The 12862-nt window shown below is 24.7% G+C and overlaps 2 protein-coding genes across 2 annotated transcripts; both read right to left on the reverse strand.

Annotated features, from left to right (window-relative positions):
• Nucleotides 1-2405: 2405 nt before the first annotated feature.
• Nucleotides 2406-8514, reverse strand: LOC126550300 (queuine tRNA-ribosyltransferase accessory subunit 2-like). The gene is made up of 9 exons (XM_050201538.1): nt 7614-8514; nt 7406-7558; nt 6689-6807; nt 6054-6210; nt 3352-3546; nt 3091-3254; nt 2924-3013; nt 2721-2846; nt 2406-2651 (listed from the first exon to the last, which is right to left on the reverse strand). The coding sequence occupies exons 1-9, from the start codon at nt 7743-7745 to the stop codon at nt 2588-2590; spliced, it is 1200 nt and encodes a 399-aa protein (XP_050057495.1). The 5' UTR covers nt 7746-8514; the 3' UTR covers nt 2406-2587.
• A 372-nt stretch (nt 8515-8886) lies between these two features.
• Nucleotides 8887-11134, reverse strand: LOC126550301 (COP9 signalosome complex subunit 5-like). The gene is made up of 5 exons (XM_050201539.1): nt 10992-11134; nt 10694-10868; nt 10104-10338; nt 9510-9704; nt 8887-9422 (listed from the first exon to the last, which is right to left on the reverse strand). Exons 2-5 carry the CDS (start codon nt 10846-10848, stop codon nt 8988-8990), a joined length of 1020 nt encoding a protein of 339 aa, XP_050057496.1. The 5' UTR covers nt 10849-10868; nt 10992-11134; the 3' UTR covers nt 8887-8987.
• Nucleotides 11135-12862: the final 1728 nt, after the last annotated feature.

Consider the following 12862-nt stretch of genomic DNA (forward strand, 5'->3'; position numbering starts at 1 on the left):
CACGCTTTATTACATAAGATTATAAAAAAAAATAATAAGATAGAGACGAGATCCATTACCTACGTCTAATCTAGTGAATACCTAGTGATCTACCTATTTTATCAATTTATACTTAGGTGTATACTATATACATAAAATATTATTTTGATTAAAACTCAAAGTATACTTTTCAAAAATAAAATTTAAATTAAATAAAAATTGATTGGAATGCACAGAGCTTAGATTCTTAGATAGTTTTATTGTTAAGTTACAAGTATAAAAAAGTTAGAAATAGGTATGTCAATTAAAATTTTATTTAATTTTATAATTTAATGATTTTATAAAAATGAATTTGTTTTGGACAAATACAATGTGAATACCTAAATATAAGATGACTTGATAAAAACAAATTAATAGGAAAAGCATTCAATTATACCTATTAGTATTTGTTTTAGTGTTTACCAGATTTTTTTTTTTTACTTCTCAGACATAATTAATTTAATATTAATATGAACGTCACTTAACGTTATAATTCCATTATAAGGTATGTATTTATATATGTGTACCTACCTAGCTATTAATTTCAATTTACAAATTTGATAAAATTCCTACTAGAATACTAGATACATAAAAAATTAATACAGTTACAGGATTAAGTATCACTTATCAGTTATAATGCAATATTAAGAGGTCCGATAAATAGGTCAAAGGTATAATGACAGTGGCACAGTCACTAGTCAGAGGGTTGTTTTGTATGTTGGAACAACCCCTCTGCCATATTAATCCAAAAAATATACATTTACTACACACATATCCTTTAGATTTATACATTTATAATATAAACTGTCTGACAACAAATCACTAGATATACCTAATTATTAGCGGAGGGGGTGAGATAAATAGTATTACTCCTAATTTTCAGTATACATATTGATGATTTTTAATTTGATGAAAATAATGTAGGTATTTAGGTAGTTAACTAATATTTATTACTAAGTTTTATCATCAGTGGCTCTAAGTTAAAATAAAAAGTGATTCAATTCTAACCTTAACTTATTTACCCACCTAATCATTCAAAAGCTAGAGTCATTATTTAAAATATATATTAAATTACACAATACCGATTGCTTTGCGCGTGTAAAAGGTACTATACTATGAAAAATATACATCTTTTACAACACATTTTTTATCTTATTACATGTATACTGGGGTACCTATCTATCTATTTCAATAATAGTCATTATTCACAAAAACTTTGATTATAAGTTTCCATCCTTTTTATACAATATGAAAAAAGGATTGTATAAGTTTAGTTTAGTCATTAAAATTGCCTCTCAATCACTTAGACGCGTCTTTTCGATGATCCCGAAAATAGTAAGGAATGATATCCAAGAAAAAAACATTATGACAAATAAAATATAATTATTTCATGATTTTCTGTCACTTGACTTTTCTTATACACTTACATTTGTAGAAGAACAGTTATTTATAAATATGTAATTCATTTTCATAATAGCTGAAGCATTGACAACAAACGATTGAAGAACTTATAATTTAAAATTTGTCATATACACACATATACTACCTACCTACATAATAATATTTCATCGGACAAAATCATTGGTCAACATTTCCTCAATTTTTACCCAATTATTCCATACATGTAAAATGAATAATAATTATACTTGAATATAAATGTATATAGATTAGGTTAGACAACAGAGGTACACTTGTACACTGTATAAAATTATAAATGAACTCGAGTGTTTGGCTGGAGTTTAGTATAGACATGTAATTGTAAACGTTCAATGTATTAAAAATGTTTAAATGTTTAAAATGAGGGCCTTGTAAAATTGACAGTGGGCATTTTTACGACACTGAATGACTCAATGCACAATCGATTTAAGTATCAAATATAGATTTCTTTTTTAATATAAAAATTTAGTATTAGAACTGTATACTTCATTAGATAATTTTAACAATAGTCATCAACTCAACACTGTTTAAAATTAATACAAATATTAATTATATACATTTTAATCATATCTAAATAAATAGCTATTAATGTGGTAATACTATAATAATGTAATCATGTAATACGTAACTACATAAGTGCCTAATACCTACCTACTATAGTAATAGTATTAATAATTCTAGATAAATATTTTTACCTACCCACCCACTCAAAATTTTAGGTAATACAAATCCACCTCCACAGTACGTCATACTCACAACCACTGTTTATCACATTGCCAAATAATTTTAATATAAATGTCTTTATTCCAGTATTAAATTAATATTTGTATATATCAAGTTATTGTTTATTTTTATGAAAGGAAATTCTTTTATGAAAATCAATTATTGAAAAATGGATGAAAAAGTTATGAGATTTTAGAACCCGAGGAAATAAAAAAAAATTAAGAAAAAATAAATACTTATTTTACCAATTCAATTCAATTTAAATTATGATTAATTCTTTAAGACTGATTACAATTTTGAAAAATATAGAAAAGTTATAAAAAAAAACTGAGAAAAATGGATTATGTCAAGACATGTAATAAGTACAATAAACACAAACATAATTATCAAAATAAATTAGAATTTTATTTTATTTTTTCTTCAATACTTCACGAATGTCCTTGAAAAATTTATTAAAGTAATGTAGATTGTGTCTGAAAAATATAAATAATTAAATGTATAACATAATCTATATTTAGGTTGATATTTTTCAATATACTTACATGGTTAATAACATAGATCCTAGAAGTTCATTTGAGACCAGTAGATGATGAATGTAAGATCGAGTATGTTTTTTACAGGTCAAACACGTACATGAATCTTTTATTGGTACAAACTTCTCAAAATTACTTCATTTATTTCATTCCAAATCATACATATTAATAAATATTATTTTATTACAAAATTTAAAAAATGAGTATATTACCTTGTATCTGTTAAACATATTTCATAGTCATTTGAACTGTCTGTTTTTTCATCTGTATTATGATGAATGTCCATAATAATAATTTCATTTCTAGAATTCAAAGCAATACATTTTAATATGCTCAGTAAAATGAATAAATATAATTTAAGTGAAAAACAAAATCTTACTTATATTTTAAACTGTAATCAAATATTAAAGCCGAATTGCGTTCAGTTGTGATATATGGGAAAGATGAATCAAACATGTCTACTCCACTGTTTATAAAATCAATTATTAAACTAGGAGTCCAGGCACCAAATATGATTTTCATTTTATCATATGGAAGACATTCCTTTGTTGAATGAAAAATGTACAGTTCATATTATAGATAAATTATGTAATATAAATTAAATATAAGTAATATTAAGTAATATTTTTAGCATAAGTACCATTGTTTTATTGACGATGGGTAGAATTAGATCACTAGGGATTTCTTCAACAATACTTCCATCAGTAAAAAATCCATCAAATAGAAATCCTAATACATCATTTTGATATTCTGATAAAAATGTTGCTGATCTAATTCTTTCTTGTACATTATAACCACCTTGGATTGGAGCAATTACACAACTTTGTTTTAATATCTAAAAACAAACATTAGAATATACATATTATACAACATCATTGCTATCCTATTTCTTATATTTAGGGTGATTTAACAAACATATTAACTCTCCATTTTTTCTTTCAATTAACTTATTCAAATTCTGATTTTTTATCAGCATTATTCAAGTTAACTTAAAGACACTATTTTCAAATAAATTAAATGTTTTCTTTTCATTTAAATAGCGTACTGTGTTTATTATTATTATTACTATTTAAAAGTATATAAATACAAATTTGGATTTTGGACAAATAGTTTCTGAGTTATTGTACTTTATGGACATTTATATAGGTTTAAAGATATAATTGAACTAGATAATATTTTACTATTTTAGCTTTTTATAATAATTGTAAATATTATTTGCATATAACTGTATTAGACTAAAATAGCATACCTATTTTATATACAACTATTTTTAAGGATGCTTAATTCTAGCAATTTATTTACTTAGAAACTATTCATTTAAATTTCGATTTAAATACATTAACATGTTCAAAACTTCAAAACTACATGCTTCTTAACAATTCACAGTAAATATGGAAGGTTCTAATAAGAAAATAAGAAGTTGATATTATAGCCTCAGGATACTCCTAAAATAGAATAAACCTTAAATTGAATTATCTTAAGATGTGGTCTTAAGACTTAAAGAAAACTTAAATATTCTAAAAACTAGAATTTGAATCAACACATTATTAAAAGATACAATATAAATCACCCAATATAGTTGACATTTAAAATATTTATAAATATGTTATATACAATAATACTTTAGTAAGGATAAATACATTATCAATTAAATAAGTATGATAAATAACTAAGAAGTTTAATTATTAAAAAAATATATAAATTGTAATTTTCTAAATTTTACAGTCATACTTTTTCCAGACAATAAAATATAAAAATGATAAAATGATGTTATTCTACTAAACATACACATAGGGAAAATTACTCTAGGATAAATTAATAATTAAAGTATAAAAAGAAAAAATCTGTAAAATAAAATGATTAAAAATAAATAAATAAAATATTTAATTTAAATACATATACATTGATAATCTGAAAAATCCATTGAATTTGTCAATACTAAAGAATTAAAATTATACATTTTTTTATTTTAAAACAAATTAAATTTGACTACGAAAAGTAGTTATTTAAAATAATCATATTCTATAATTAAAATATAATTGTTTAACGATTAGTGTAATATAATTTGAATTAATTAAATGTATCAAAAATATAATATTAATAAAAATTAATGAAACAAATTTTTAATTTCAATATTTAATTATAGAAAAAAATGTGTTAATGAATTATCATACTATCATAAATCTATTAATAATAATATACTACATAATTTAAAATAATATAAGTTTAAAAACATTGCTAAATAAACTAGTTAAGCTTTATTTTTAATTATTATTTATTAGTAATTATTTTAACTGTTAAATGATTATATTGAGTAAAATATGTGTAAGTAAACAAATTACTATTTCATAGTAACAACAATAACATATTACTAATATGATTTGTAATATTATCTTAAAGAATAAAAAGAAATAATTTAAAATATTGTAATAGATCATACAACAATATTATTTTGTAATTATCTTCCTAAGAAACACATACTTAGTACATTTTTTTTTCAACATTAAAATGATAAAAATTGTATTTTCTTGAAATCAAATTATTTTATTCTGATTAGTATATTAGTATTTTACTAAATTTCTTCTGTGACAAAACGGTTTAATAGAAGTATGATTAATTTTTCGATTTAAATACCTTTTAAAAATGTAATGAGTAATAACAAAATAAACAGAATAGTGGTTAGAAACTTATATGGTTTTGTTATGAATACTAGTATATTATGTTATCATAATTATATTGTAAATACTAAACAAAAAATTGATAATGCTCAGATGGTCAGATTATAAGTGAGTATAAATTACAGCAACAAAATACTGAACATTAAACTTAAGTACTTAAAAACAGGAGTGATATAATATGATGATTATATTAAATCAGGGAATTATATATCTGGATTTTGAGTGATGGATGTTTCAGATATTGTATAAATCAAATATTTGAATCAGAATTGAAAACAAACATTAAAGTGCTCATAATCATAATTTGGATTAATACACATATTGAGTGATTCAGGAAAAACTTCACTAAAAAATATTTAACTATATACCTATTTAATTTAAAGAATATTTTTTTAAATATTGTTTTAACTAATAAAATATGAATAGTACATACCTATACTTTTGATTATTTATACAATTTGTATTCAAATAGTTGCCTAAATTAAAACAATTTTATTTCAAAACAAAGTATAAGATATTATAACCTGTTCAAACGTTATCATTATATGCCTTTTTCCCTGTGATATTTGAACCCCAACTATAGTAATATATATTAATAAATTATGAATTAATAAAATATTAAATAGTAAAGTTCACACATTTATACAAGGAAATGAACACTCACTTCTGATTGATGGTGCCGTTCCAAGCAACTCTTAAAAAGTCTATTTGTAATGTTGACTGACTTTTCAATTGCTGAAGGTGAACTATCCAAATTAATATCTGAAATGCTTAGGGTAACGTACATAGTGGGTTTGAATACTTCTATGATATCCATGTATCTAAATACAACATATTTTAATAAATAGTATAAATGTATAATTGTGATTCTTAGAAAAAATTAAGATGTCATAAAAATGTTAAAACTTTGTTGTCTTAAGATAAAATAATTATTTTCTGAAACATAAAACTAAGCAAAAAATCAAAATAAGATAATTTACTTGTTCTATTATGAATTAAACACAGTGCCGGCAATAGAGTCATTGGCGCCCTGGGCAAGTAAACAAATATGCGCATCTCCCCATATAATTAGTAGTCGTTTTATATAATTGACGCGTCCCCCTTTCAACAAGCGCACTTGGCGTAGGCCCAGGTCGTCAATCTCAAACACCGGCCCTGATTAAACATATAGGTGGTTGATTTAAGTGAGATAAAAAATAAAACAAAATATAACTTTTTATAACATTTTGAATTAATTAAAATAGATAAATTGTTTATTATTGATGTAATTTACAATATTTAAATAACTGTAATATTTACTTTTCATAGTTTATTAACTGATTTCCGCTTTTAGTTTTAACAGCAACACTATCTTTTTTATTGTAACCTTGAAGGTTATCCACAGCACAGTCAGTTATTGAGCAGCACGACAAGTACTTCTAAAAAATGAAAATTTTGAATATTTATATAATATATATTCAATAAAACTTAACAACACAAATATATTTAAGTAAAAATTATGTTAGTAAATTATTAGTTACTTTGTGTTGTATGTGAATGATATTAAATTTAAAAAAAATTAATTAACTACAATTAGATACAATAATATTAAAAATATAACCTAATGAAATTTAATAAACTACTATTAACTATTAAGCCATTAAGCCTTAATGGCTTAATAGTTAATTGCCGGTGCCTGCATTAAGGGATAGATAGTCCAGTTACAATAGAGGCTAGACAGTTTGAAATTTTAAAGTTGCCCCAAAAACCACCTCTGCTCCTATCATAAGTCAAATGTTTTGTTATAACTTTTAAGTACCTACAAAATTGTTTAAATTAAGACTCCTGAATAAATTAAAATGAAAATCATTCATTTTTAATATCTAAATAAAAAAATTAAAAGCAATAATGCTTGAAAATAAAATTATAATTCTAGTGCAACTACATACTCTAGCTATTAAGTATTACTCTAGCAAGTGTTTAATTGTTTAAATAAATATTATAGTGACTAGTGTTTGTAATGCAATTAATATATACCTCAAGACCAACAAACGCATTGAGACCGTGATTAAACTCTTTCAATGGTTGGTAGAAACTCAGACATGTCGGCAATGGGAAATTAAATAATGCCTGATCATCAGGCAAAATTTTTTCGAATACTTCTCTCGATATGTATGGGACACTTCCACACTAGAAAAATCGCAAAAATAAAATACATTATTGTAAAGAATATGGTATTTCTTACTTTAGTGTAAAACATGAACGCCGGAGTATCAACTTGAGAGTTTGAATGTTTCAACGTCCCAAGTCTGGGTCCGTTTGTCAATGGTATGCCATTGTGTCTGTCCGTGACAACTGAAAACAAAGCTTGCTCCATCGATGATATTTATAGGAAAACGACGTCAGAGGACAAAATAAGTAAGAAGGTGGTATATAATAGTATACTCGTGTTTTCAATGAAGGTGAAATGTACAAAAAAATTAAATTATATAAAATCTAAACATGTTTTCAATTTCAAATACTTCCTCGCATATTGACCATGCCGGTTAATCGTTATCAGTTTTTCAGTCATGGTCACTGAGATAGATAAGAATATACTGGAGCGCGGACTATGATGTAAATAAGGGCAGATGTAGTTTTCGTTACCCCCACTCCTGTATGGCAAGAAATTGAACTTCCATACCAATAACATTGAAAGACTACACATTTTAAGTTTTTAACTTGACACAACTCTGAGATAAATGGTCGTATTACGTTAACTTTGGTATCAACATTTTTGTTTTTATGTGTACTTCAAACTTGTATTTACAAAAAATAAAAACTCTGAACAACATTTTTATTTATTATTGTAATAACTCAGGTTTGTTGAATGCATTTATTCTGCTCAAAAATATTATGATTAATGACAAAAAATTTCATTGATATACCAATACATTCACAAAAACAAAACAAATATGTCAGTGGTTTAAAAATTATTTATAGGGTATATCTTATATGTACCCTATATTTAGAGTCAATACTCGGTGTTTCTTATACAATGATTCCTAAAGTAAATTTAATATAATTTAAAAAAAAATAAATTCAATACAATGATTAAATGTTCTTAAATTAAAAATGTGTAGTCTTCATCATTATGAACTTAAACAAAAATTGCCCATAGTACATATTTTGTATTTTACTATAAATGTAAACAGATAATTTAAATAATATTTACAGTGAGAGTATAAATTATATTTTTATCTTTTTGGAGATAAAATGAATACTACCTATATTAAAATAAAATTTATTTTTATTATAAAATATTATAAATATTATAATAAATTATTTTTTTTTAATTTATTTATTATTTAATAATATAATTAACTTTTTAGTAAAAATTGTGTTATTTATGCTACATTTCTTAATATAATGTAGATGTTAAGAATATTTCTTTCTCATCATTTTACTTTATAACTCAAATAACTAGTCAAATAACTGTTCATACTTAAACAGTTTTTAGGAAAAAATAAATTCACATATTTATTATTTTTCATTTATAATTTATTTTAAAAAATGTATGTATTATTATTAGTTGAAAATCTTAATTATTTACTTAATAATTATAATATAAATGTGTGATTTATTGCTGATTATTCTTTGGTGTACAACTATTAAACAGAGCTTCTTTAATTGTTTGAGACATTAATCCACATAGTATTTCGATTGTAGCTTTATTACTATCCTTAGTAGCTTTAACCAATTTATTTTCTGTTTTACTACGGTCAACAGGCTCGAAAAATGTACGACTCAAAGAAGTGTCAGCTTGTTCAAGTTTATCAGAAAGATCATTGATTTGGCCAGTTAAGTATTCAGCATTGGTTATTAAACTGGATGAACTTAAAGTGTTCACCCAATATTTATTCCATAATGAATCCAATAAACGTCGATCCAAGGAAGATTTGAAATAATTTACTTCTAATGAATAGTATTGTTTACAGTGTACTCCAAAGTCTTCAATTTTATTTAAAGGAATAGTTTGATACTCAGATGGCTCTTCGTTTGCTGGCTTATAACCCTAGAAATTTTAATTTTGTTTTGAATAGCATTATAATAATAGTTGACATAAAAAGATCAAATATTAAATAAAACCTTATAAACTTACCTTGGGATAAGTACGGAATGCTCCCAAACAAACTTTACCAGCAGAAATTGTTCTAACTGGATCAATAACAATTGCAACAAAAGGTTCTTGAAAATTTTGATTTAACATTTGAGTTGAAACATCAATACCCGATAACCAGCAGCCATAGCCAGGATGGCTATGATACCATCCAATAGCATTTTCTTGACGTCCAACCTAAAATATTTAATAATAAACAAAATATAATTATAATATAAAATACATTTTATTAGGTAGTTATAAATAATTATTTTTGAAGAATACACTTGAAAAATACATAAAAAAAAATAACTCTTTTAAATTATATTAATAATATGATCAAAAATAATTGAACTTTAAAATTAACTGTCACATATAATATGTTATAGGCAAATCCAGAATAAAATCCTAACATATTACAGGAAAACAATTAAAAATTATACTCGAATAACTTATTATAATTTCATGAGCAAAATACATAACTTTATAAATATATTATAGTAACTGTTCACAGTTAACACCAAGTAGTTTTGCAAGCATCTTTAACTGATAATATAAACATTAAATACTTAAATACTATACTGAATATGAACTTACAACTTTAGCAGATTCAATATATGCAGTCATGTATTCATAGGCTTGAGCTTGAGCATTGACTCTAGTTTCTGTTCCTTCAACAGGTAAAGCAAAAGAATCCATGACAATCATAGTATTACCTTCTACTTTGCCAAGTAATAGACCCATTATTTCCAGAATGCCACCAGATCGAGCATGCATGACCATTTTGAGTAGTGCTAATGCAGATATTTTAATATCTTTAAAATAATGTGGACTGAAAAATTTAACAATATATATATCAATACAAAGTATTATATTAATAATATCTAATGCATTTGGTGAAAGGTATGGCTTATGGAAAGAGCCTTTCAACTTGCAAGAAAAATACAAAAAATTTAAGCATGTGAAAAGTTGTTAAAGATAAATTGGTAAATTTCAAATTTAATTTTAACTGCATTACACTCAACAACTCATAATTATTTGAATAAATGGATAAATATTGTACACATACGTATTACATGTCAAAAATATTATTGATTCTAAATGAAAACTAATTTTTATGATCAATATATGCCAGAGAATTTTAATACCAATAATAATAGTTTATCAAAAATTCAATATGAACATACTCTTTTTCCCAAGGTTTGGCAGTCAAAATATCTTGTTGTTGTTGCTTGTCATATTTGAATATGTCATCGACTGTATTAACAGTTTGTACATTGTTTTCCAATTCCCATGTCTTTTTAGCAATGCTTTCTTGGGAATCCCTCGATGTAGACGCCATACTATAGAAAATAGAACCACCTAAACATGAGAATAAGTTAAATCATAAATGTTGTCTATATTGGAAGTTAAGATTATTCCGAATGTTTTTATAATTTTATGATATTTGAGTAAATAGAATAAATAATAAATAAACTACTTAACTAGTAAATTAATTCGATTAAATTAATAACCGAAAAAATCGAAAAATAAGGATGAATTTTATTTTTAAGTTTAAACTAGAAAATGTATTATTTAATATTGGTCACAGAACAAGAAAAATGGACAGTGATAAGGAAATCACTACCGAGTACCGACATGACAATGCCTATTATCTCATTTTTTTTTTCAAAAATAAGGTCTTGGTACCACTGTATTATATTTATTATTGTGTATATATAAATCACGGACGAAGATCACGGTTAAAGATTTAAAAATGAAAAATTTTAGATTTTCGTAATTTTTGGTTCGTTTTTAGATTCTGAACGGAGCGAAGCAGGGACGTACACAGGGGGGTGTTTTGGGTATTCAAACACCACACCCCCAAAATCCTTGGTTTTTGTAATAAAAAAATTAATACCAACAAATTAATTTAATTAATATAATTTCTATACCTATTGTGTATTAATATGATGGGTACAAAAGAATTTGAAAAAAAAATGTTGTACTTTTCAAAAACATACCCCCCCCCCCCCAAATTGTTTTTTGCGTACTTCCCTGGAATGGAGTGATGAATGTATTGATTCTACAATAGTGCGATGATGTGTGCAGGAGTGTAGGACGGAGGTGCACGATAACTTGTCGGAATAATGCTTCAATATAAAACTTCAGGGCCCAGAGGTGGTTTCTGCTGTTTCCGGTAGAAAATGAATATCCGTGGCGCATTGTAGAAGTAGAGCCGTAGAGGTCAAAAGTAAGAAGTTTATTCCAGCAGTTTTCAAAAGGTCGGAAAACCACATAAAAGAGTAAAATGACAGATAAGCGGGAATGTTTACGCAAACCCAGTTTCGAGAATCTATTTTTTTATATTTGTAATGTTATAGTTAGTGTAACTCCTTGAAATTTTCACCAAATGGTCCAAATGTTTAAATTAGCATGATCTTTAGGTATACAATGATTAATTCAAAATATTAATATATAATACATAATTAATAGACTTATACAGATGTGTTCACCAATTTAAGAAACACTGAATTTCTCGGCTGGATTTTTTTGGAATAAATCGATTTTTTTTTACATACTGTTGGTATATAAATACATATTTTTCGATAGATTTCAAAATTTTTTGTAATTTTGGTCTGCTCATGCCCAGAAAAAATCTTTTTTTTGAATAGCAACACCTATTTTGAACATCATATTCAGATAGATCTATTTTTTAAAAGCAATTTTGATGTAACAATTATGATTCTAAATTCAAAATTGACTGAATAAGAGCCATGTCAATATTAATAAATAATAAAATTTTTTATTATTTTAAAAAATATATAATATCATTTAAAATTAGTTTTATTGATTAATTTTGGAATATTTTGAATATATGTTTTTTTTAGAAGTGTCATAAACAAGACTAACATAATATGGGTATAAAATTCAATACTTCTAAAAAAAAATACGTACCTACAATATTCAAAAATTAACCAATAAAAACTAATCTTAAACGATTTTATACATTTTATAACCTTTTCGATTTATCAAAACATCCACTTACGTATATTATACGAATAATTATATGTTATTTAAAAATTAAAATGTCGACAGCAACTGGTTTAGGAACAGCATATAATTTTTCTTGAATAATAAATACCTAAGGGAAGTAGGCGATGACAAAATAAATGTACCTAGGTATTTATGTACTCGGTCCTTTGTAGTTTGTCATGGGGTTGACTATGAATTATGATGGTCTTAATAATGGAAGTTCTAATATCATAGGTTAAACTACATCCATGCAAATCTATAGGGGAAAAAACCTAACCCTGTAATCTTATATCATATCTTATTATACAGCCACTATGTAGATACAATATTGAACCTATCGA

This window comes from Aphis gossypii, chromosome 2 (assembly GCF_020184175.1).
Source record: "Aphis gossypii isolate Hap1 chromosome 2, ASM2018417v2, whole genome shotgun sequence".
Taxonomy (NCBI): Eukaryota; Metazoa; Arthropoda; class Insecta; order Hemiptera; family Aphididae; genus Aphis; species Aphis gossypii.

What these genes read in the sequence shown, in the direction of transcription:
- LOC126550300 (XM_050201538.1), bottom strand. Translation starts at nt 7,745, where the DNA reads ATGGAGCAAGCTTTGTTTTCAGTTGTCACGGACAGACACAATGGCATA. An exon ending in CCATCGTCAATAAAACAATG is followed by an intron (nt 3,255 to 3,351) that starts GTACTTATGCTA and finishes CATTCAACAAAG; the next exon opens with GAATGTCTTCCATATGATAA. An exon ending in ATATGTTTAACAGATACAAG is followed by an intron (nt 2,847 to 2,923) that starts GTAATATACTCA and finishes AAATAAATGAAG; the next exon opens with TAATTTTGAGAAGTTTGTAC.
- LOC126550301 (XM_050201539.1), bottom strand. Translation starts at nt 10,848, where the DNA reads ATGGCGTCTACATCGAGGGATTCCCAAGAAAGCATTGCTAAAAAGACA. An exon ending in GCCAAACCTTGGGAAAAAGA is followed by an intron (nt 10,339 to 10,693) that starts GTATGTTCATAT and finishes TAAATTTTTCAG; the next exon opens with TCCACATTATTTTAAAGATA. An exon ending in CATTCCGTACTTATCCCAAG is followed by an intron (nt 9,423 to 9,509) that starts GTAAGTTTATAA and finishes TAAAATTTCTAG; the next exon opens with GGTTATAAGCCAGCAAACGA.